We start from the raw sequence: 22,677 nt of genomic DNA, 5'->3' as shown, positions 1-22,677 counted from the left end.
GGACCCATTTTAAATTTGTTCTAGATTTTAATGGTCCCTGCTTTTTTTTTTGTTTTAGTTTGTTATTGTTGTTAGTTATGTCATTTTGGGGTATGTTTTTCTGTATATGAAATCCAGGATAGGTAAATCTATAGAGACAGTGTCTAGATTTATAGTTTCTTAGGGTTATGGCAGGGGAGGTTGGGAGGAAATGGGGAGTTCATAATAATGAGTACAAGAATGCATAAAATGTTCTAGAATTGATTGTGATGGTGATGACTCAACTATTTTAATATTATTAAACCATTGAATTGTATGATATGTAAATTATATGTCAATACAGTGGTTTAAAAAACACCCCCCAAAATGGAGCATGCTGCACGACCACGTGGTGTTTCGTTCTGTTACACATCGGGTTGCTATGAGTTTGAATCAACTCAATGGCACCTCACAACATCAACAACGTGGAGCGTATCTACTTTATATCAAATGGGTTGGAATATATGAACTGGCAATAGTTAGGCACTTGTTATGTGCTTAGCACCACACTAAGCAATACGATACTGCATTGAATCAGTCATTGCCAGTAGAAATCTCTTCTAGGAAGAGTGATGCAACGAGTAACATAATGAACCCAAAGCAAGACTGATATGACGTCATAGGGGTGTGCACAAAGCAACCATAGCGTGGAGTTGCGGCTAGTCTTCCTTTTGGGAGGAGAGTGGGTGGATTTGAATGCACTGGTCTTGACTGAATTTAACACAGGGCATTTGACTGAATGTTAAAGATTTCTACTTTGATTAAGTGCAAATATCTATTTGGATAAATTAGAGCTGTTTTGCCAAACTACCTCAAGCATGAGAAATCAAAATTTAGGGAATCATTAAAAAATAACAAAGTCTCTTGTCCTGTTAAGGTTTAATAAAAGTGACTGTATAAGATAAAAAACAAAACAATATCAAAAGAAAACATAGCACAATCTAGTAGCAATAAACCCAGTTTAGAGTATCATGTCCCCGAACAATTCTTGTTTGTGTTCAAATATTGACCTAGTGGGGATGGTTAATTGGAAAGTTGGGTTAGCCTCTTGAGGATTTATGGCCCCAAAGGAGGTAGGGAATACTCAGAGATGAGATAAAGAGGAGTGTTGAGAGATAACCCCGAATTCTGTCTCTGCCAGTCTCAAAGTCCTATAGTCTTCCTTGAAGGAGAGGCAGCATGGGAGGATGGGTAGGATATAGATATATGTTTTGTCAGTCACAGCTGGTTTCTGTGTCCTCAGCCTAACCTCCACGGTTTCTAGGATAGTAAGACATAGATCCCACCATCTATTTTACTCAGCCTCAGAGAAGGATATGGCTCCTGGTCTCTCTGGGAAGAAGGTTGAGCTGTTGTATGGTTTGGACAAATGCACTCTACTGGCGTTGAATCTTCCTGGCCCCACGAGGGGTTTCCTGGCATGAAGTTATACATGAACCAGAACATTAGCTTAACCTTTTGGAGCTAAGGAAGTGACAGCAGTTATGCCAAGGATATCCAGTCGCAATAAGTCTTCTAATCAGGTACTCTACAGGTGAAGGTGAGAGAAGGGGAATAAGTGTTTCTCTGGAATTGTGATTGCTGTTCTATGTTGGCTGAGAGCAGGGAGAAAGACTTGTGCATCCTTTCTTGGGAGAGGAAGGCATGGTTTGTTGGCACATTCCGATAATGGAGTGTGATCTGCTTAGTTTCTGAGATACACACTTAGTACCTGGTAGATTGTAGATGCTCAGTCAATACCTGACAATGGATGGATACACGAAGAACCCTTTTGACTGCATCTTGTAAGAGAGGAAGGCAGGGGAGTATGTAGAAGTCTTTAAAGAAAAGAAGGGGCTCTCACTGTGGATGAGGCCCAAAGCAGCAGCACTGGTGCCAAGAAAGGGACTCCTTAAAGAGGGAATAGCGTTACAGTGAGAGAGTACTTCTGTTTCCTGGGTAAGAAGACTTGGGGTTTACCAGCCTGACCTACAAGTAGTAAGGCATCATACAGTCGCCAAAACATGTAAAATTGATAAAAGAAGAAGATATTAAGCTACAATCAATGTTCACAGTATTATCACCATTAGGTCCATGAAGAGGAGGAGCCAACTTGGAAATGGAATGAGAGGATATTTCTCATTCACCCTTCAGTGCTATGGAGGAAGAAGACACAAAAGGCAAGAATACATTTCCATTTGTCTAATGCATTTGTTTTGATTTAAATGTTTCCCCCAAAAGTGTACCTTCCAATAAAATCCTGCTGCTGATAACTGTCATGGAGTCAGCACGGGCCTCAGGCTGAATCCACACACTGTGGACCCAAACACTGGCTGCTCCTGTGCTATACCCATGATCCTTTGTGGCTTGGACCATTGTGACTCAAGGGGTTTCAATGGTTTATTGTCAGAAGGAGATCACCAGCCTTTTCTTCCTCATCCTTCTTGGTTTGGAAGCTCTGCTGAAATCTGTTCAACATCCTAGCAATGTGCAAGGCACCACCAAGAGACGGGAGATGATTACGTATGAGGCGCATTGATTGCAAATCAAATGTAGTTCTCCTTTATGGGAGGCAAGAATTCGACCCCTGAACCACCAAATTCTCAAATAAAACTCTAGGTTGAATGAAATAAAAGTAAATTCACACATGCTAAAATAAAAAAGTGAAATAGAAAAATCTAGAGTGGGACTGCGGATCACTGCATAAAAACCAATCTTGTCACTGAGTGACAGTAACCAGGCATAAGTTGTTACAAGATGGAGGGACTTGCTTTGTGTTCTCAGAGACAGTTGTTGAAGAAGGGGAGTGGAGGCAGGTACCAGGAGATGCGGGCACCAGGTCACCAAGAAAGCTGAAGGGACTGAGACTATAATTGGCTGTGTGGAGGATGAGAAACATTTCTGTGGAGACATTAAAGGTATCTGGGTAGGGAGGAGAGGTTATAGGTTCAGAGCCAGTATGAATGATGGGAAGTTACGGCCAGATAGTTTCCCGACCCCACCTTTCTGGAAGTTGGAGGCAGGTCAGGTCATCTACTCTGAGTGATGCAAGGCAGCTATGCTGACCACGATACCACCAATGCTACCCAATGTATGAGCGGTGGAAATGGGAGCACAAGAGAGGACTTGAGCAGATGGGGGACATTTGAAATCGCCTTGAGTGGAAACCAGTGGAGCTGATTGGGGTCAAATAAAGGGGAAAGAGGCCATGTTTCCATTGCCCTTGTATCTTTACCTTGGCACCAGTCAGTCATTTTTGTCACCTTCTATAGCTGGGTTCTGCCAGGAAGAGTCATGGTCGATATTACCTAAAGGACGGCTGCACGCTCAACTTCCTTGGGGTTCAGTTCCTGGTACTGCACCTGCTGTGTTGCTGTCGCCTCAGAGGGGACTTGGGCATTGCTGTGATGCTGGGAAGATTTTGTTTATTTATTTATAATTTTAATAAATGATTTGTCGGGGGCTCTTACAGCTCTTATAACAATCCATACCTCGATTGTGTCAAGCACATTTGTATATATATGCCATCATCATTTCCAAGACATTTTCTTCCTACTTGAGCCCTTGGTATCAGCACCTCTTTTTCCCTCTCCCTCTTCCACCCTCCCACCCTCGTGAACCCTTGATAATTTAGAAACTATTTTTATTTTCATAGTTTACACCATCCACTGTCTCCCTTCACCCACGTTTCTGTTGTTTGTCCCCCTGTGGGGAAGGGGTTGTATATCGATCATTGAGATCGGTTTCCCCTTTCTCCCCTCTCCCCTCACCTTCCTCCTACCCTCATGGTACTGTTACTCCCATTGCTGTTCCTGAGGGCTTTATCTGTCCTGGATTCTGTGTGTTGAGAGCTCTTATCTGTACTAGTGTACATGTTCTGGTCTAGCTGGATTTGTAAGCTAGAAGAGGAGTCATGATAGGGGGTTGGGGGAGGGGCAAGCTATACTGCACCTGGCTGGCTGGTCCCTTCCTTGTGACCCTTCTGTGAGGGAATGGCCAATTGTCTACAGATGGGCTTTGGGTCTCCATTCCAAACCCCCCTTGTTCACATCGAAATGGTTGTTTGTTTGGATCTTCTGATCCCCGATCCCATTGACACCTTGTGATCACATGGATTGGTGTGCTTCTTCCATGTGGGTTTTGTTGCTTAATGGCTAGATGGCTGCTTGTTTACTTTCAAGCCTTTAAGACCCCAGACACAACATCTTCCAATAGCTGGGGCACCATGAGCTTTCTTCATCACATTTGCTTATGTACCCATTTTGTCTTCAGTGATCATGGGAAAGACTTTAAGCAGAGCTTCCAGACTAAGATGGACTGGAAACTGACTTTCCCAAAACTAGCCGGTGAAAATGCGATGAGTCACAGGGGCCCAATTCACAAGTGATCGTGAGAATGGTACAGGACTGGGAGCATTTATTATGTTTTGCATGTGTTGCTATGCAAACCCTAACAACAGCAGGGTTGGTAGCAGGTCAGTCAAGTCGCCAAGGATGGTGACCGTAAAAGAGATATTGGCAAGTTGGACCATCGGTCTATCCTGCTTGGAGCAGAATCTACAGTCTTATTTAGTGGAATTGGAAGCATCACAAAGAGCCCGGCGGCACAGTGGGTAAACATTAGGCAGCTATAACTGAAAGATGGTGGTGTTGGGAACTCACCAACCATGGCAGGGGGATCAACTGGCAGGGAGTGGCAGTCTGTGACCATAGAGGTTACAATATGGGATACCCTATAGGGCAGTTCCACTGTACCTGAGAGGGAAACGAAGAGTCAGCGTGGACTCGAAAGTGATGTGGTTTTTAAAAGCATACACGTGACCTTGAACAGAAAGAAGAACAAGAAAAGTTTAGTAATAAGGATGATTGCCAACATTAATCGAGAGCTTAGGAAGCGAGAGACACTTACTTTACCAGCACCCCCAAGACCTGTGTCCTGTTGTCATTCCCACTGTATGACCAAGAGATGACATAAACACAGTTGAAGCACGTTTTCAAACTCTTACAGTTGTTAGCAGATCAGGGGTTGGAAACCAGACGGTCCCAAACCACAGGGCTGAAGAAACAAGAGTTTCTCCAAAGAGAGGGATTTGTGGTCTGGGAAGAGGCGACCATGATTTTAAAACTGGTGGTAAATGATTTCTGGAGGATTTCAATACGAGGCTCTTTCGGGACATGAGTAGCTGAGTTTAGACTGGAGGTAAAGGCTGTTGGAGTGAGGAGGCCCAGGGACGGTGAGGGGAGAGCTGCCTGGGTCATCCAGTAGAGCATCTACGTCCTAACGCTTCTCAATTCTTAGGAGCTGCGCCCGTGTCATTAGCAGGTCCAGTGCTTTGAGAGAATGGAGGAAGCCAACCAAAGGGATGGTTTACTTCCACTTCCGTCCCTTCTCCACACTCCTGGAGGTGCAGGTGTTCCTTTTTGTGGCTTTCTTGATTATGTACCTGATCAGCCTCAGCGGCAACATCTTCATTCTCCTGATCATCTGGATCCATCCTTCTCTCCACACCCCCATGTATTTCTTCCTGGCCAACTTGGCAGCCCTGGAGATCTGCTATTCCTCCACCATTGCCCCTCTGACTCTGGCCAGTGTCCTGTGCCCTGAGGGAAGCATTATCTCCCTTCCGGGGTGTGGCACCCAGATGTTCTTCTTCATCTTCCTGGGCAGTGCGGATTGCGTGCTGCTGGCCATCATGGCGTATGACCAGTTTGTGGCCATTTGTCACCCTCTGCGTTACACTCTCATCATGAGCTGGCGGTTGTGTGCCCAACTCTCCCTAGGGTCTCTGGTGCTGGCATTCATCTTCGCCTTGCAGTTGACCGTGCTCATCTTCCAACTCCCCTTCTGTAGGAGTAAAGAAATCAGCCTCTTCTACTGTGACACCCTGCCTGTCATGAGAGTAGCCTGTGCCGATACCCGGGTCCAGGAGGCTACTGTGTTTGTGGTCAGCATCACGGTCCTCACCATCCCATTCCTGCTCATCTCTCTCTCCTATGCCTTCATCGTGGCTGCCATCCTGAAGATCAGCTCTTCAGAAGGGAGGCACAAGGCCTTCTCCACCTGCTCCTCCCACCTCACTGTGGTCCTCCTCCAGTACGGATGTGGAAGCCTAGTCTACTTGTGCCCCAGTTCCAGCTACTCCCCCGAGAGGGCTCAGATAGTGCCTGTGGTCTATACATTCATCACCCTGTGCTGAACCCCTTGATCTACAGCATGAGGAACAGAGAGCTTAAGGATGCTTTGAAGAGAGCCATGATGCGGGCCTTGCCGCCCGGATACAATGAATAATCTGAACGCTCATCTGGAATCCTGTTGGACGAGAGCAAAGAATCTGCTAGTTCCAACATGGCGAGCCATGGCGACCAAGAAGTCGTTTTATATTTTGACTTCTTCCTGATTATGTTCTTTTTGAAACGCCATTGCCCGGTTCTTGACTTCGGTGTCTTCATCTGTAAGATGGGGATTAAGATGCTTGAAGGAGCTAAAGTCTACTGTTCGTCGTAGCCACGGAGCGGACGACCAACTCTTGGCAACCTTATGTGCAACAAGACAAAATCTTGCCCAGTTCTGTGCCATCTATCTCCACGATCAATGGCCTGTTCTTGTGGTAACTGTGTCGTACTGTCCAAGTTGGGGAAGCTACTCTGGTTTAGTTATGAGGATTAAAAAAATTCCATGAAGTACAAGTGCTTTGCCATATCCACGGTGCGACACAGCAGGGAATGTAGTTGTTACTGGCCTCCCCATCTCATGTGTCCTGAATTGGAGCAATCTCTAGAGATGACTCTTGGTTTCTTAGACGGTCCCAACACTGTTCATCTGAGCAGGGGTAAAGATTGAAACAGAGTGCAAATCAATATGGACGATCTCAATCGCTGTTCTAGAAATCTCCTGGTGTAAGTTCTAAGATCTCATCTAGGGAAAGAGGATGAGGAAGTCTCGGAAGTTGAAGAGCTTGTTAGTTTCTTTTTTCTTACCTTTAAGCTCAGAGCCAATCTATCTCTAGATCTATCTATGACTGTATTCACCTGCCTTCTGGTTGCGCTCCCTATCCCTGTAGTGGCTTTTCTGTTTCTCTGTCTCTCTCTCTCTGCCTCTGTCTCTCTCTCACACACACCTCTTGTTATCTTTTATTTCTAATTATCTCTAGTTATGTAGACATCACATAGAAAAATCGTTTTGCTCATTAAGCTTCTATAGATACAATGAGGATACTGTTAGTGCAAATCTGGATTCAGGTAGAACAAAGTGAATTCTGTGAAGGCCAACTGGATACTAATAGGTCCGCCAAGGACTCTTAGTCACCTGGCTGAGTAGTCTGATTATCATGATAACCATTTTCTTTTTAGTCATTTTATTAGGGGCTCATACAGCTCTTATCACAGTCCATACATACATCGATTGTGTAAAGCACATTTGTACATTCATTGCCCTCATCATTCTCAAAACATTGGTTCTCCACCTAAGCCCCCTGGCATCAGATCCTCATTTCCCCCTCCCTCCCCACTCCCCTTCCCTCATGAACCTTGATAATTTATGTTATTATTTTGTCATATCTTTCCCTGTCCGATGTCTCCTTTCACCCATTTTTCTGTTGTCCGTCCCCTGATAACCATTTTCATGATAGTCATTTGATTCAAGGCTTTGGTTTCAGACCATGGGTGGCTTCCTCTCTTTCTGTAAGAAAGAAGAAGTACATCTATCCCTCTTTGTGATGGTAGTTGTCATTGAATTGGGTCTGACCCATAGAGACTCTTATACAACAGAGCAAAACCATCACCAGCCTCACAATCACGGATTACTTAAACCCATTGTTGCAGCCACTGTCTCAATCCAACTAATGACGTGTCTCTGTACAGGCTCCAAATGAGCATGGGGAAGTGTTCTGGACTCTCCACTCTTCACAATGTTACCCATAAATTACTCTCTCTCATAGTCAACTACACACAAGGAAACATCTCTCTGGTATTCTCTGTCTCAGCCAAAACCCGTCTGACATCAGCAACGATATTCTTTGTTCAACACTGAACCTGGAATGAATTTTTGGCATTTCCCTGATGTTGGAACCATTTTTGGATTATGTCTCTTTAGAAAAATTGTACTTGCATGTGTTATTGGTGATAACGTTTGATAATTTCTCCATTCTGTTTGATTCTGTTTCTTTGGAATTAGCATGGTAAAATTAGTTTTGGGGAACGTGTCTAACGTCTTAATTCAAAAGTGTGGAGGAGAAGCAGCAGCAGCATTAGCCCAAGACTGACTCTTACGAGGAGGAAGTCAGGTATGCCTCCGCCCTTGAATCTTAAAAAAAAAAAAAAAAAAAAGAATTCTGACATCAATTGCCCCTCTCATGACACTCTCTACTTTATTATTATTATTATTTTATTATTGCAATTGCCACGGAGAACTCAGAGATCATACCCACTACGATGGGGTTTGAGTGGAGGCACTCAGGATACAGTTCTTTAATCAGAACGGCCTCTTCCCAGTCATGTGTAGAAGGCACATCTTTATCCAGCCCTGGTCCTCATCCTGCTTAGGGAGATTTACAAAGGTCTTTCAGCTCTGCTGATAAGTGGCCCGTGACATTGCACTCCACCAGCAAGCCCAGACTCAGCTTTCTTGCTGCGGTGCAGGAAGTCCATTGCTTTATCTTGGTCTTGTTTTTGGTTCTGCTGCCTTTGCTGTTGCCATTTCTCTGCCACCTCCAATGTCACAGTTGTCTGTCTCCTGGATTGAGGAGGTTCACAGGAATCTCAAGGTCAAAGGTCATGGCTCGTTCCTTGATGGTAATGGAATCCTTCTAGCTACCTCTGGGATGGTCCATTTTAAATCTACCAGGATGGAAAAATTACCAATCCCAACGTTAAGGTTCTATATCCTTATTTGCATGGTCCCATCCAATAACTAGGAGCCCTGGTAGGGTAGTGGTTTCACATTGGGCCCATAAAGGCAGTTCAAAATCACCAGTGGTTCCAAGGGAGAAAGAAGAGGCTTTGTACTCCCATAAAGAGTTACAATCTCTGAAACCCACTGAGGCAGTCCTATCCTGAGATGCCAGAGCCCTGGAGATGCATCCACTGCCATTGGATCCACACGACTTTGCACCCACTGACACGTGACCTATAATCTTCCTGCATTTTGCCTCATTGCATGCAGCTGCATAAGTCCAAAGAGTGACTTATGGACTAGTATGAGACTTATGGACTTGATCTGGACTGGGCTCGGATGTTTGCTTGATATGTAATTACTTCTTGATATAAAGCTCACTCATACATATATGAGCGTTTCTGGATTTGTTTCTCTAGTCCACCGGGTCCAACACAATGAGTCAGAACTGACTTGATGGCACCTAACAATAAAAAATAACCACCCTGTGCACCCACCTATGTGGGGAAAGGGCAAATTGACTGGTGAAAAGCAGCTACTACCTTCAAGAGAGTTAAGCTAATGGGGTTTAGGAACATAAACCCCCATTGCACCATGAGCCATGGCAACATTCGGAGGCGGGCCAGTGAAGGGATTCAGAGCTTGATGGTAGGATGTGTTATTTGAGCTACAGGAGACAGGATTCCGGGCATGCAGAGAAAAGCAAGAGGGCTTTTCAAAGAACGAAAAGTGGAAAGGATGGGAAACTCTCCGTGTCTCTTTTTTCTGTGCAAAAGTTGAAAAGCACGTGTTTAATCCTTTTAATTTCTTTTTTGTTGAAAGAGTATCACTGGCCTGAAAGGAAAAAAACAAAACAAAACAAAAAGCCCTAAAAAAGCCCCAATCCTTATTGGAAACTTAAATTTTACTTAGTTTCTTTGAATGACAAAAACCAAAAACAATTTCCTTGGATCATTCCAGGACTTTGAACCTGTCTTCCTGGTTCATTCATGGCCAAGAAAATGAAATGGCAGAGGATGCAAATTTGTAAAGTGTGGGTATATTGAAATGATAACCATAATGGAAAAAAAATTATAGGTTGACATCATGCTAGAAACGTAATCTATCTCCTAAAAGACAAATGTGTGGGTTACATAGCAACCAAATCTCTGCACACAAAGACAGAAACAAGAGTGCCAGGCTCAAAGATGGCAGCTGACGGTTTTCAGTGCCAGGCTCAAAGATGGCAGCTGACGGTATTCAGTGCCAGGCTCAAAGAAGGCAGCTGATATTATTGAGTTGCTCCCAGAGGTCCCGGCAATGATCCAACCGGGCATCAGACTGGGTTCCGTACACCTTGTTCTGGTTAGCATTCCCAAACAGGCATGCTTTTCAAATTTGGGTTGGTACTGGTTTCCCTGCGTTGGCCACAACTGAAACACTTCCTGCTGGTGTGAAGGCCAGGTTCACTCACAGACCATTGCCAAGTCTCCAATGTTCTAATCTACAGCATTATTCTTCCGCACGAGCAGTATTATTGGTGGGACTCAAGCCTCGCTGAGGAATTGGTGTTTGGGGCACGGACTTTCTACAGTCAGATAAGTGTGAAGACACTGACTTGATCAGGGCTGCTGGTGTGCCCCGAGCCTGTAACATGGGAATGTGGAGTCACGGTTCTCTGACGACGGGAGACCTCTTTCACGTGTTCTCCAAACACTGTCACCAAGACTGTATTTTTCCCTTGAGGTGTCTATGAGCTGTCTTATGCTGTTGAAACGACATTGGGCAATGCTGCATTAGCCAAAGCTGACTGGATACCGAGAGAATTGTCCCAATCCTGGTATTCAGGGCATTTCTCACTAGCTCGTGCTCTTGGAGAAAGCAGTATAGTCATCCTAGGTTGCTAGGCTTCTTTTTTATACACGAACTCATTTATCTTTACCAATAACCATGAGAGTTTATCTCTGTTCACAGATAAAGGGAACTAAGACACTCAACTACTGAGGATGGGGTAGAAACACTTCTGTGGGTTTCTGCAACTATACTCCTTTACAGGAGTACAAAGTCTCTTCTTTCTCCTGTGGAGGAGAGGGTGGGTTCAAACGACTGACCTTGTGCTTGGCAGCCCAATGTGTAACCCACTGCTCCACCAGGGCTCTTCTAAACCAAGGCACAGAAAGTGTATAGAAATTATGTGTAACCTGAGAGGTTTCATTTTGGGGCCATTTTGCTAGTCTGTGTGCTATCAGGATCCTATATAAATCACTAAATTTTTCTGTGCTTGACTTAATTTGTAATAGATTGGGGGGGGTAATACCTCACAGAGTTATTGCAAGATCTCAAAACAGCAACTGCAACAAACCCTGTTAAAGTGCAATAAACGACTCATCCTGACTCTTCAAACATTCCGGTGAAGAAATATGGATACCAGATGGCTTCGTTTTTCGTGACAAAAGTGCCGGGCTGTGATTATTCGATTGCCTTCAGCTGTGCTTCATCGTGTTTGTCCTGTTCCTGTTGACATGTGCGTCAAAGGTGCTGTGAGAAACAAACATGTCCCCTGCACTCTGCAGAAACAACAGCAGGCGTCTCCATGACAGAATCTTCTCACGTGCTTACCAGCCTCCTTAGACTCATGCCCTGTGCAAATACAACATTTATAGAGCAAATTATTTCTGTTGTCAAGTCATAGGCATAGCTATGTTAGATAGAGACTTATAGAGATCAACGCTAGGGAAACATCTGAGCAACATGATAAAAAGTATCTTTACAAATAAAGCACATTTTTCTTATTTTTTTAAAGGTGGTGTTGTGGTATAGTGGTTTTGTATTGGGCAGGGATCCACAGGGTCCGCAGTTCAAAACCACCAGCAGCTTTGTGGGAGAAAGACTAGGCTTTCAACTCCTGTAAACAGTTAAAGTCTTGAAAACCCGCAGGGGGTTGCTATGAATCAGCAGTGACTGGCTGGCAGTGAGATTAAAAATATATATATATATTTACCCATTTTACGAATATATAATTCATATACCATATAATTCAATAGTTTAAATGTGTTAAAAAGTGTTGATTTGCAATCACTATCACAATCAATTTTAGATCATTTTCTTCATCCTATAGCCATTATTATTAGCTCCTCATTTCCCTCCAATATCCCCTGACATAACCCTAAGGAGTTATCAATCTAGTTACTGTCTTTATTGATTTATTTATCCTGGATTTCATCCAAAGAAAATCATCCAAAAGCCGCCCCCTCAAAACACAGACAAATTTCAATCCAAAAGAAAGCACAAACAATAAAAACTAGAACAAGTTAAAAATGAGTCAAAGGGAAAACAAATGATTAGATGTTAAATTTTAACCAAACTGTATCTGCATGTATCCACTTTCCAATGTACTGTGTCTGAAACCAAGACTATTTAACATACTTGGTCAATGGTCAGAGGGGATTCACAGGAGGCTTACGCTATGTGGGGACCCAGGAAATGGATTTTGGGCTTTCACAGACATGCATAACCTTCTGTAAACTGGCTACTCATAATTTAAACTCTAACACAATTCCCTCCTGTAGTCTTAGATTTTATCATTTACAATCCTGTATCACATGGGCTAACAGGCCCTTTCTGCTCAGACTTAGCTGATACCTCACTTATGTGTTTGTTCTTAGGGCAAACGAAAGCATCTCATTTTAAATACTCTACTTAGTTGTGTTCGCTTGGCTTGTCTAGAGAAAGAAAATCAGTGACACTCATCTATGTACAAGAAAGAATTTTATATTAAGCAGCAACTTAACATTGAGGGGCCCCAAGCAGCCAGTGCATAGAGAGGACCTTAGGGCCGCACCCCCCACCTCTATGAGTGGTATGGGGGACAGCACTGGAGACATTGTGAGAAAAGTGTACCTGGTCTGCCCCATGCACAATGGGGTGAAACGCAAAGGGAGTGCAACGGGGCAGCAAGGGGAGCAAAGTAACCAAGTCCCCTAGGAATCCTGAAAATAGACTTCTGAGTTGGGGGACATGGCTTGGCACCTTGATTGGAAAACATACATAAGGGGTCAGCAGACAGACCTGGAATCATCTATTGTTTTTTCCTTTTGTTTCTGCTTTGTTTTGTTTGTTCATGTTATTAGGTTTTATTTTTGTTTTTCTCTTTCTTTCGCCCCATGTCAATCTACAAACATAGGCAGGACAAACAATGCCGAGGAGGAAACTGTGGGACCAGCTGAGGGGACATGGGAGAGAGGGGGGTGAAGAGGGGGAGTGAGGAGATGAATGAGTGAGGAACAATGAGATCTAAAATTGATGAAGAGAAGGGCGTATAATGCTGAGCAATGTACCGAGAGGAAATACGGAGAGCCAAATGGAGGGTGAACATAATAGTGGAATTGGAGGGGGGTTGAAGGAAATAGAGGAAAGAAATAGGAGGCAAAAGCCATTTATAGAGGTATAGCTAAAGGCATGTATATATGTGAGTATATTAATTTATAATGAAAGGGATAGAGACCAATGCACATATATTTATATGATAAGTATTAAGATAGCAGATGGGCTTTGATTCTCTCCTCAAGGCCTCCCTTCACACAAAAACACTTTGTTCTGATATCCTGGGACTCTTTGATACTCACCTCCCAACACAATCACTGAAGACAAAATGGGCACATAAGCAAATGTGGTGAAGAGAGCAGATGGTGGCTGGCGATCAAAAGGTATAGCATCTAGGGTCTTAAAGGCTTGAAGTCAAACAAGCAGCCAGCTAGCAGGGACATAAATAAGCCCACATGGGAGAAGCACACCAGCATGTGTGATCATGAGGTGTTGGCAGGATCAGGCAACAGGTATCAAAGACCCAAAACAAACAATTATATCGATGCAAAAGAGAGGGGTTGGAGTAGAGACCCAAAGTCCATCTGTAGACAATTGGATATCCCCCCACAGAAGTGGTATAAGGAAGGGATAATTCAATCAAGGTGTAGTACAGCACTGAAAAACCACACATCATTTCTCTAGTTCCTGAGTACTTCCTCCCCAACTACCATGACCCAGTTCTTTTTTTTTTTTTAAACAATTTGTTAGGGGCTCATACAACTCTTATCACAGTCCATACATATACATACATCAATTGTATAAAGCACATCTGTACATTCTTTGCCCTAATCATTTTTTTCTCCTCTTTTCTTTTTTTACATTTTATTAGGGACTCATACAACTCTTATCACAATCCATACATATACATACATCAATTGTATAAAGCACATCCATACATTCCCTGCCCCAATCATTCTCAAAGCATTTGCTCTCCACTTAAGCCCTTTGCATCAGGTCCTCTTTTTTTTCCCTCCCTCCCCGCTCCGCCCTCCCTCATATGCCCTTGGTAATTTATACATCGTTATTTTGTCATATCTTGCCCTATCCGGAGTCTCCCTTCCCCCCTTCTCTGCTGTCCCTCTCCCAGGGAAGAGGTCACATGTGGATCCTTGTAATCAGTTCCCCCTTTCCAACCCACTCACCCTCCACTCTCCTAGCATCGCCCCTCACACCCTTGGTCCTGAAGGTATCATCCACCCTGGATTCCCTGTGTCTCCAGCCCTCATATGTACCAGTGTACAGCCTCTGCCCTATCCAGCCCTGCAAGGTATAATTCAGATCATGGTAGTTGGGGGGAGGAAGCATCCAGGATCTGGGGGAAAGCTGTGTTCTTCATCGGTACTACCTCGCACCCTAATTAACCCATCTCCTCTCCTAAACCCCTCTATGAGGGGATCTCCATTGGCCGACACTCGGGTCTTGGGTCTCCACTCTGCACTTCCCCCTTCATTTAATATGGTATATATATATATACATATATATACACACATATACATATACAAATACATACACACACATATCTCTCTCTTTTTTTTTTTGCATGATGTCTTATACCTGGTCCTTTGGCACCTCGTGATCGCACTGGCCGGTGTGCTTTTTCCATGTGGGCTTTTTGCTTCTGAGCTAGATGGCCGCTTGTTCACCTTCAAGCCTTTAAGACCCCAGACACTATCTCTTTTGATAGCTGGGCACCATCAGCTTTCTTTTTTCTTTTTTTAAAAAAATTTATTGGGGCTCATACAATTCTTATCACAGTTCATACATATACATACATCAATTGTATAAAGCACATCTGTACATTCTTTGCCCTAATCATTTTTTTCTCCTCTTTTCTTTTTTTACATTTTATTAGGGACTCATACAACTCTTATCACCATCCATACATATACATACATCAATTGTATAAAGCACATCCATACATTCCCTGCCCCAATCATTCTCAAGGCATTTGCTCTCCACTTAAGCCCCTTGCATCAGGTCCTCTTTTTTTTTCCCTCCCTCCCCTTTCCCCCCTCCCTCATGTGCCCTTGGTAATTTATACATCGTTATTTTGTCATATCTTGCCCTATCCGGAGTCTCCCTTCCCCCCTTCTCTGCTGTCCCTCTCCCAGGGAAGAGGTCACATGTGGATCCTTGTAATCAGTTCCCCCTTTCCAACCCACTCACCCTCCACTCTCCCAGCATCGCCGCTCACACCCTTGGTCCTGAAGGTATCATCCACCCTGGATTCCCTGTACCTCCAGCCCTCATATGTACCAGTGTACAGCCTCTGTCCTATCCAGGCCTGCAAGGTAGAATTCGGATCATGGTAGTTGGGGGGAGGAAGCATCCAGGATCTGGGGGAAAGCTGTGTTCTTCATCGGTACTACCTCGCACCCCAATCAACCCATCTCCTCTCCTAAACGCCTCTATGAGGGGATCTCCATTGGCCGACACTTGGGCCTTGGGTCTCCACTCTGCACTTCCCCCTTCATTTAATATGGTATATGTATACATATACACATATATACGCATACATACACACACTTATATCGTTGTTGTTTTTGCATGATGCCTTATACCTGGTCCCTTGGCACCTTGTGATTGCACTGGCCGGTGTGCTTCTTCCATTTGGGCTTTTTTGCTTCTGAGCTAGATGGCCGCTTGTTCACCTTCAAGCCTTTAAGACCCCAGACACTATCTCTTTTGATAGCCGGGCACCATCAGCTTTCTTCACCACATTTACTTCTTCACCCCCTTTGGCTCCAGCAGTTGTGTCGGGAGAGTGAGCATCATAGAGTTCCAATTTAATAAAAGAAAGTATTCATGCATTGAGGGAGTATTTGAGTAGAGGCCCAAGGTCCTTCCGCCACCTTAATACTTAACCTATAAATATAGACACATAGATCTATTTCCCCATCCTCCTATATATATTTGCATGTACATGCATGACCCAGTTCTAACTGACAACTCTGGCGAGACTGGAGAACACACATTGGTACAGATAAGAACTCTCGACACAAGGAATTCAGGAAAGATAAACTACTCAGGAACAGTAATGGGAGTAGTGATATCATGAAAGTAGGGGGATGTTCATGGAGGGAGAAGGGTGAGAAAAGGGGAACCCATCACAAGATTGGATATATACCCCCACCCCTACCCCCACCACACGAAGTGGACAAACAACATAAATGTGGGTGAAAGTAGACAAAGGGCAGTGTAAGATATGAAATAACAATAGCAATATATAATTGATCAAGGATACAGGAGAGTGGGAGGGTGGGATGGGGAAGGGAAAAAAGAGGAGCTTATATTAAGGGGTCAAGCAGAAAATGTCTTAGAAATGATTATGGCAACATATGTATAAATATGTTTGATAAAAATTGATGTATGGAATGTTATAAGGGTTGTAAGAGCCCCCAATAAAATGATGGGGAAAAAATAAAGATGATTGAACATTAAAAAAAAAAAGAGAGAGAGAGAGGCCCCATCCCCATCCACTCAAGTCCATAGGTTGGATGCTAGCTGGTGCCCTCTTCAGATTCACACAGCTGCAGGCTGGTAACACTGAAAGGTGAAGGGAAGGAAGGAGATCCCAGGCTGTGGGGACAGAGTCACATGCATGAAAGGTTGGTGGAAATACGGTAGCGTAAGCTGCCTACAGCTGTCAAGGTTGGGCAGCCCACATGGGCCACCCCTGGAGACAGAGTCTCAGCAACAGGAAGACAAAGGGCCAAAAAGAGAGAGAAGTTTCTAGTTTCTCCTTGGTAAAAAGGCAACATGCCAAAGGAGGTGGCCCAGGCTTGATTGACAGGTTGGACTCTGCCCCTATCTCCACACAGGTACCACCAAGTTGACATAAAAATGTAACTTCCATATTAGTGATACTGCTTTATTCGTACATTATATTTTTGATGTTATTCCATAGTTTGCCAGATCATCTGTCATTAATGCTCAACGAACAAAGTTTATTCTTGAGATTTCTCAAAATTCACGTGGAAACTACTCAAGGGTGAATTTTGGGAACTCACATATGAGCAAGTGATGGTATGATCCACTGTCAGTCCCTGGTCTCATTTTGGCTGATGATATTGAACTTCTCCATCATCTCTTCCCACAAATGTAGTCCATTTGCTTTCAATGTATTCCATCTGAAGAAGCCCACCTTTTGGGTTGTTGAAAAGGTATTTTCATTGAAGAAGTCGTTGGTCTTGCAAAATTCTATCATGCAATCTCCAGCTTCCTTTCTATCACCAAGACATTTTTTCCCCCAACTATTATTCTTTCCTCTTTGTTTCCAACCTTTTCATTTCATTTGCCAGTAACTATCCATGCATCTCGAATGCATGTTTGATCAATTTCAGATGGAAGGTATTGGTGGAATTCTTCGACTTCTTCATTGGTAGCTTTTGTGGCTGGTGCATAAATTTGAATGTCCATTTTACTTGTCAGGGTTTCTAGTTTTCCTACATCTATACTTCTTATCTTCTAAGTCCAATTATTAATAGATGCTTACATCTGTTTTATTTCATTTTGAATGGTGCTTCAATCACAAATGAAGGTCCTGAAAGAGATATTCCATTCATATCACTGTGGTCGACTTTACTTTGAGAAGGGTGCTATAGCAAAGTGTGAAGAAATCAGGTGGTGCCCAACTATCAGGAAGAATAGCATCTGTGATCTTAAAAACTTGTCTGAACACAAACAGCCATCTAAGTGAGGTGTCAGCTAAGTCCATATGGAAGAAACACCAGCATCTATAGTCCAAGGATTGTAAATAATAAAATCCAAGATCAGAGGAGGGAATTGTTGAACGTAAATTCCTAGCATCCAGTTGGCAGAAGGTTATGTATGACAATGAAAGCCTAAAAATCATTTGCAGAGTCCTCTTGTGGATTAAGCTTCAGCGACCACTGACCAGTGTTGTGAATAGACTTGTCCTCAGAGAGAGTGCTTTGGATAGTGGATTAGTGCAGATATAATTTGCTTTAAATTTAAACCGGATTATATTTTTTCCCTTTTAACCTATTTGAAATTTATTCTAGAATTTATTACTTTTTGCTTTCTTGTGGATCAAGGTTTTTCTGTCTCTTTTCCTTTTGCTTTTGGGGGGTGTATGTGTGTGTGATTTCTTCATGTGAACAGTTTAACGAGCAGTTCCACAGTGTCACTATGAATTGGAATTAATTTGAGGGCAATGGTTTACTTTTTTTCCCCACTTAATGGCTTGCTTGCTAGGCTTTGCCTAACACACCATCCTGGGTTATGAGCTTGGTAATAGTTTGTGCCTTCCATTAGAGCCCTGGTGCCACTGTCAGGGAGGTGTTGTGTGGCTAATTGCAAGGTTGGTGGTTCAAACCCTTCAGCCTGCTCCTTGAAAGTTAGATGGGCTATCTGCTCCAGTCTGACGGTGAGTTGAAATTGACTGAATGGCAGTAGTTGGTGCCTTTCACTGGCTTGGAACCATTTTGAAAGTCTAAGAACTTTGGGGGAAAGTGATAGCAATGCAAATTAGTCTTGTCTGTGGAGATGCAAATGAATTTTGTCTGGCGGAGAGGACTTGATCTTTTTCCATTCCAGGGAGTCACATTTACACTTATTAACACATCCATTTAATCATTCCTGATTGCCTTTATTTGCTCTGTAGATTTCCCAGTGCACTGGTGTTTAACACCTTACTGGTCACCTCCGTAATGAATGAGTTACATAATTATCTTCCATGTATGTTCGTTTTGTATTTGTATGAAAGTCATATTTTTAACCCTTTGATCAACACTGAACTCTTCACAGGAGGCCATGCGTGTTCCATCCCTGGATGTGTTGAGGCTGGAGTGACCAGCCTTGATTCCTGAAGTGGGAAAACAAACACACCAAAGTAGCGGTTGCTGTGGAGGGAGTCATCTCCGACTGAGGGAGACCACGTTTGCGTCATAGGAGAACTGATCTTCCCGGGAGTTTCAATGACTGATTTTTTTTTTTTTTTGTAAGTAGATCAACAGGATTTTCTTCTTCGAGACCTCTGGGTGGCCTAGCCTTTTCATTAGCAGCAGAGCACATTAACCACCTGCAATGCCCAGGGTTCCCTTCTGCTGTGGAAAGGATTCCCTAATCCAGACTCAATATGTGTGAAGACGGCTACTGTATGGGTATGTGTGTGTCATTGTTCACATCTCTGTCTCCCTCCTGGATCTCAGGGACCCAAACCTAACAAAACTTTGTTCAGGCAAGGTGGGAGTACTTCTGAAGTACTTGCCCTTTTTGCTTGAGAACGCCAGGGGGCGGAGGAGCCTTCGCTCAGCTCTGCCTGGGTTTTCCGTCTAGCCTAGGACTGGGTTAAAAGGAAGTGAGCGCGAGGGAGGGTGGGTCAGGACCGAGAAAGACAGGACTGACGCCAACAGCCTGACCTGCCACCCACTCTATCTTTAAGGAAGGCGATGAAGTCATCCTGGAGCATGCGTACGCTCGCAGAAGAGGACAAAGTCCTGCTAGAAGTACAAAACGACTTACCTGCCTTTTCACCTGCACGCACAGAGCAAATTGTTTCTCTAACTTGAGACTGAAGCCCTTCGTGCCCTCAGATCCATGCAATGACCTCCAGTTTCTGGCGGACATGCCAGTTGTTCCCCAGAAAACAAACAGGGGAGGGAGGAGGAAGGGGAAGTGGAGAGGGGATAGGAAATAACCACCGAGGAACTCTTCCACCTTTCCCAGAAAGCACAACCCACTTTAAAAATACCCCTATGGGCTGTAGAATAGAATTGCTTCCTAGGTTGTGTTTTGTTTGGGCTGGATCCTTATGCAAGCGGATCTCCAAGTCGTTCCTCCGTGATGCCCCAGGGCATGTGGGAAGTGCCCACCTCTCCGTTAGCAGCCACTGATAGGATCACAAACCCACAAACCCACGCTATCTACATCACGTAGAAAATGAGAATGACTTAAGCTTTCCAATACAAACATCGTTATCATTTCAACCCTGCTCTATAATTAACAAATTACCTTCCCTTCTCTCTCACTCAGGCTTCACTTGGCACTAGGAAGCGGGGCTGGTATCTCAGAATTAGGGGCATGAAAACGGGATGCTCCAGAGAAATATAGGCTATGCAAAAATTAATCCTGCTGCGAGTTCTGACTGCTACCTTGAACCACTGAAGAGTCTCCAAGGGCAACAACATGAAATGCAAATTCTTCCCTCGCCCATCTCTTGCTATGTAAACTCCCCCTCCAACCCCCCAACCCCCACCCGCAGAAACCCGCGCAACTTCATCCAAATGCAGCCTGCCTCGCTGGCGGGACCTGCGCTGGCTGGGAACACCTTTTCTTCCAGCGGCATTCATCTTTGTCTTTCTCCCTTGGGTCGTCCCCCAACCTTTTCTTCCCTCCTACTATATACAGCAGACTCATATCTACCCTATAGCATGCGAACTGCCCTTTGGAGTTTCCGAGACTGTAACTCTGGACTGGAGTAGAAAGCCGCATCTTTTCCCCAAGGAGCACCGGTGGGTTCGAACTCTTAACCCACTATGCCCCCAGGGCTGAGTCAGAATTGACCTGACAGCAGCGAGTTTGAGTATACTGTAGCAGAAGGGGACAAAGATAGGCTTTCTACTCCTGTGGGTAGCATAGCTTGAGACTGCTAGCCGCGAGGTCACAAGTTTGGCTCCATAAGGCAGTTCACACGTGAAAGACGTGGATTTCTACTCCCACCAAAGAAACCCACGGGGGCAATTCTACTCTGTCACCTAGGGTAGCTGTGATGGAAGTGTGTGTGTGTGTGTGTGTGTGTGTGTGTGTGTGTGTGTGAGAGAGAGATAGGTGGACAGTGACGGGCGGTGGAGTGGCCAGGGATGGGCTGGCGGCCACCGAGACCCACCGCTCGCCCTGGGCCCTGCGGCGGAACCGAACTGCGTCCGCGCCCCACTCCAGCCAGGGTCCCGCGAGGCGGGCGAGGGGCCGGGGTCGGGGTCGGAGTGTGCCAGGCGGCGGGCCCTTTAAGGCGGCGCGGGCACGGGCACGGGCACGGGCGCGGGCGCGGCCAGGTGAGGGGCGGGCCGCGCGCTCCGCGCTGCGCGGCGCCGGCCGGGGAGGCGGCTTCGGAGCGCGCGCGGCGCCGCGGGGGCCGGAGGGGGCGGCGCGGCGCAGCACCGGGGGCCTCGGACTCTCCTCCTTCCGCGGCCGCCTCCTGCCTCGGCCTGTGGCTTCGGCTCCCCGCTCCCGGCCCGCCCGGCCGCCACTTCCGGCCGCTCACCTGAGCCGCGCCGCCCGGCTCCGGGCTCCGGCGCCGCACGATGAAGGACCGGCTGGAGCAGCTCAAGGCCGTGAGTGTCGCGGGGCGACAGGGCAGGGGAGCGCGCGGGGCTGCGGCGGCCCCCGCATCCAGATTCCCGGCGGGAAGGGTTCGGGCGCGGGGCTGGCCGCCCCCCACCCCCAGCCCCATCCCGCACCGGTGGCACCCTCCTCCCCTCCAGTCCCTGCCCCAGAAGGTCAGGTGCTGGTGATTCACCTCCGGGCGGCGACTTTGCTGAACGCCTGGCTCTCTCCGGTGCCCTCCACCCCTCACCCCGCTTCCAGGATGGACAGCAGGGATGCTTGGGCCCGCGGGGGCCCTCGCTGTGGCAGGCGGCCACTTGTTCACCGCGGCCTGGCCCTGTGCCGCCCAGAGTCCAGATCGGCTTCCTTCTGCCCCCCCCACCCCGCAATTTTCCCTCTTGGGTTAGGGGAACACTGGCCTCCGGCCCCCTTCTGGGAGGTGGCGCTGAGCCCCAGGGTGACATCCCGAGCTAAGAGCCGGTCATATGCGGGGATGAGAGGCTGTTAATAATGATTAATCACACCGCTCCCCGCTCCCCCCTTGGGCAGCTGCTGTGGTCAGGGCCGAGGATTTGACTGTAGCCCGCCTCCGCGGGTGCCCAGAAACTGTAAGACCGTTGACTACTTTCGAAGTCTCTTGGGAGCCTCTGTTTACTTATCTGTCATGTGGAGGTGACCGCGCAGTCCCGAGGTCGGCTGCGATCTTGAGCTTGGACGTTGCCAGGCTGTGATTGAGGCATTCACGGACTCATTTAGTCACAATCCAGCGCCTCTCTTGGGCCGGCGCGGTGCGAAGTCACCGGGATTTGGTGACACCTCCTTTGCCCTATGGAGCCGAAGACTCAGGAGTGTAGTCAGCCTGTCGGCTCAGGAGCTTGCTAGATAATGCCTATGCGGAAGCCCTGCTTTGGACCTGCAGATCAGAGTCTGTATTCTTCATGAATCGCCCTGGTGGTTGCTTAGGACTTCAACGATGGGAACCCTCGGGCTGGTTATAACTGGGTCTCATCCTGGTTCCATCTGCTAGTGAGGGGAGTGTCAGGTTGCTCATCTGTGAAATGGGTGGTTTGAGAACTTGAAGCTCCCACACAGGCTGAACCCTTCTGACCGTTTGGAGAAGAGGGCTTCATACATGCCGATTCTGTTAACTGAGAAAGCTCT

The 22,677-nt window shown here is 45.8% G+C and overlaps 2 protein-coding genes across 2 annotated transcripts in view; both read left to right on the top strand.

Annotated features, from left to right (window-relative positions):
* The first annotated feature begins 5,359 nt into the window (after positions 1–5,359).
* On the top strand, positions 5,360–6,193 carry LOC142446280 (olfactory receptor 10V1-like). The gene has a single exon (XM_075548045.1). The coding sequence runs from the start codon at positions 5,360–5,362 to the stop codon at positions 6,191–6,193; it is 834 nt and encodes a 277-aa protein (XP_075404160.1).
* A 15,106-nt stretch (positions 6,194–21,299) lies between these two features.
* The window catches only part of STX3 (syntaxin 3), a 52,679-nt gene continuing 51,301 nt past the window's right edge, over positions 21,300–22,677 (top strand). Inside the window, exon 1 of the mRNA XM_075545661.1 lies at positions 21,300–21,524. Coding sequence (XP_075401776.1) covers positions 21,495–21,524 — 30 coding nt within the window. The 5' untranslated portion in view covers positions 21,300–21,494. The remainder of the gene's footprint in view (positions 21,525–22,677) is intronic.

This window comes from Tenrec ecaudatus, chromosome 4 (genome assembly GCF_050624435.1).
Source record: "Tenrec ecaudatus isolate mTenEca1 chromosome 4, mTenEca1.hap1, whole genome shotgun sequence".
Lineage (NCBI taxonomy): Eukaryota > Metazoa > Chordata > Mammalia > Afrosoricida > Tenrecidae > Tenrec > Tenrec ecaudatus.
This window is presented reverse-complemented; position numbering and strand designations above follow the sequence as displayed.

Coding starts and splice junctions, on each gene's coding strand:
- LOC142446280 (XM_075548045.1), top strand. CDS start 5,360: ATGGTTTACTTCCACTTCCGTCCCTTCTCCACACTCCTGGAGGTGCAG.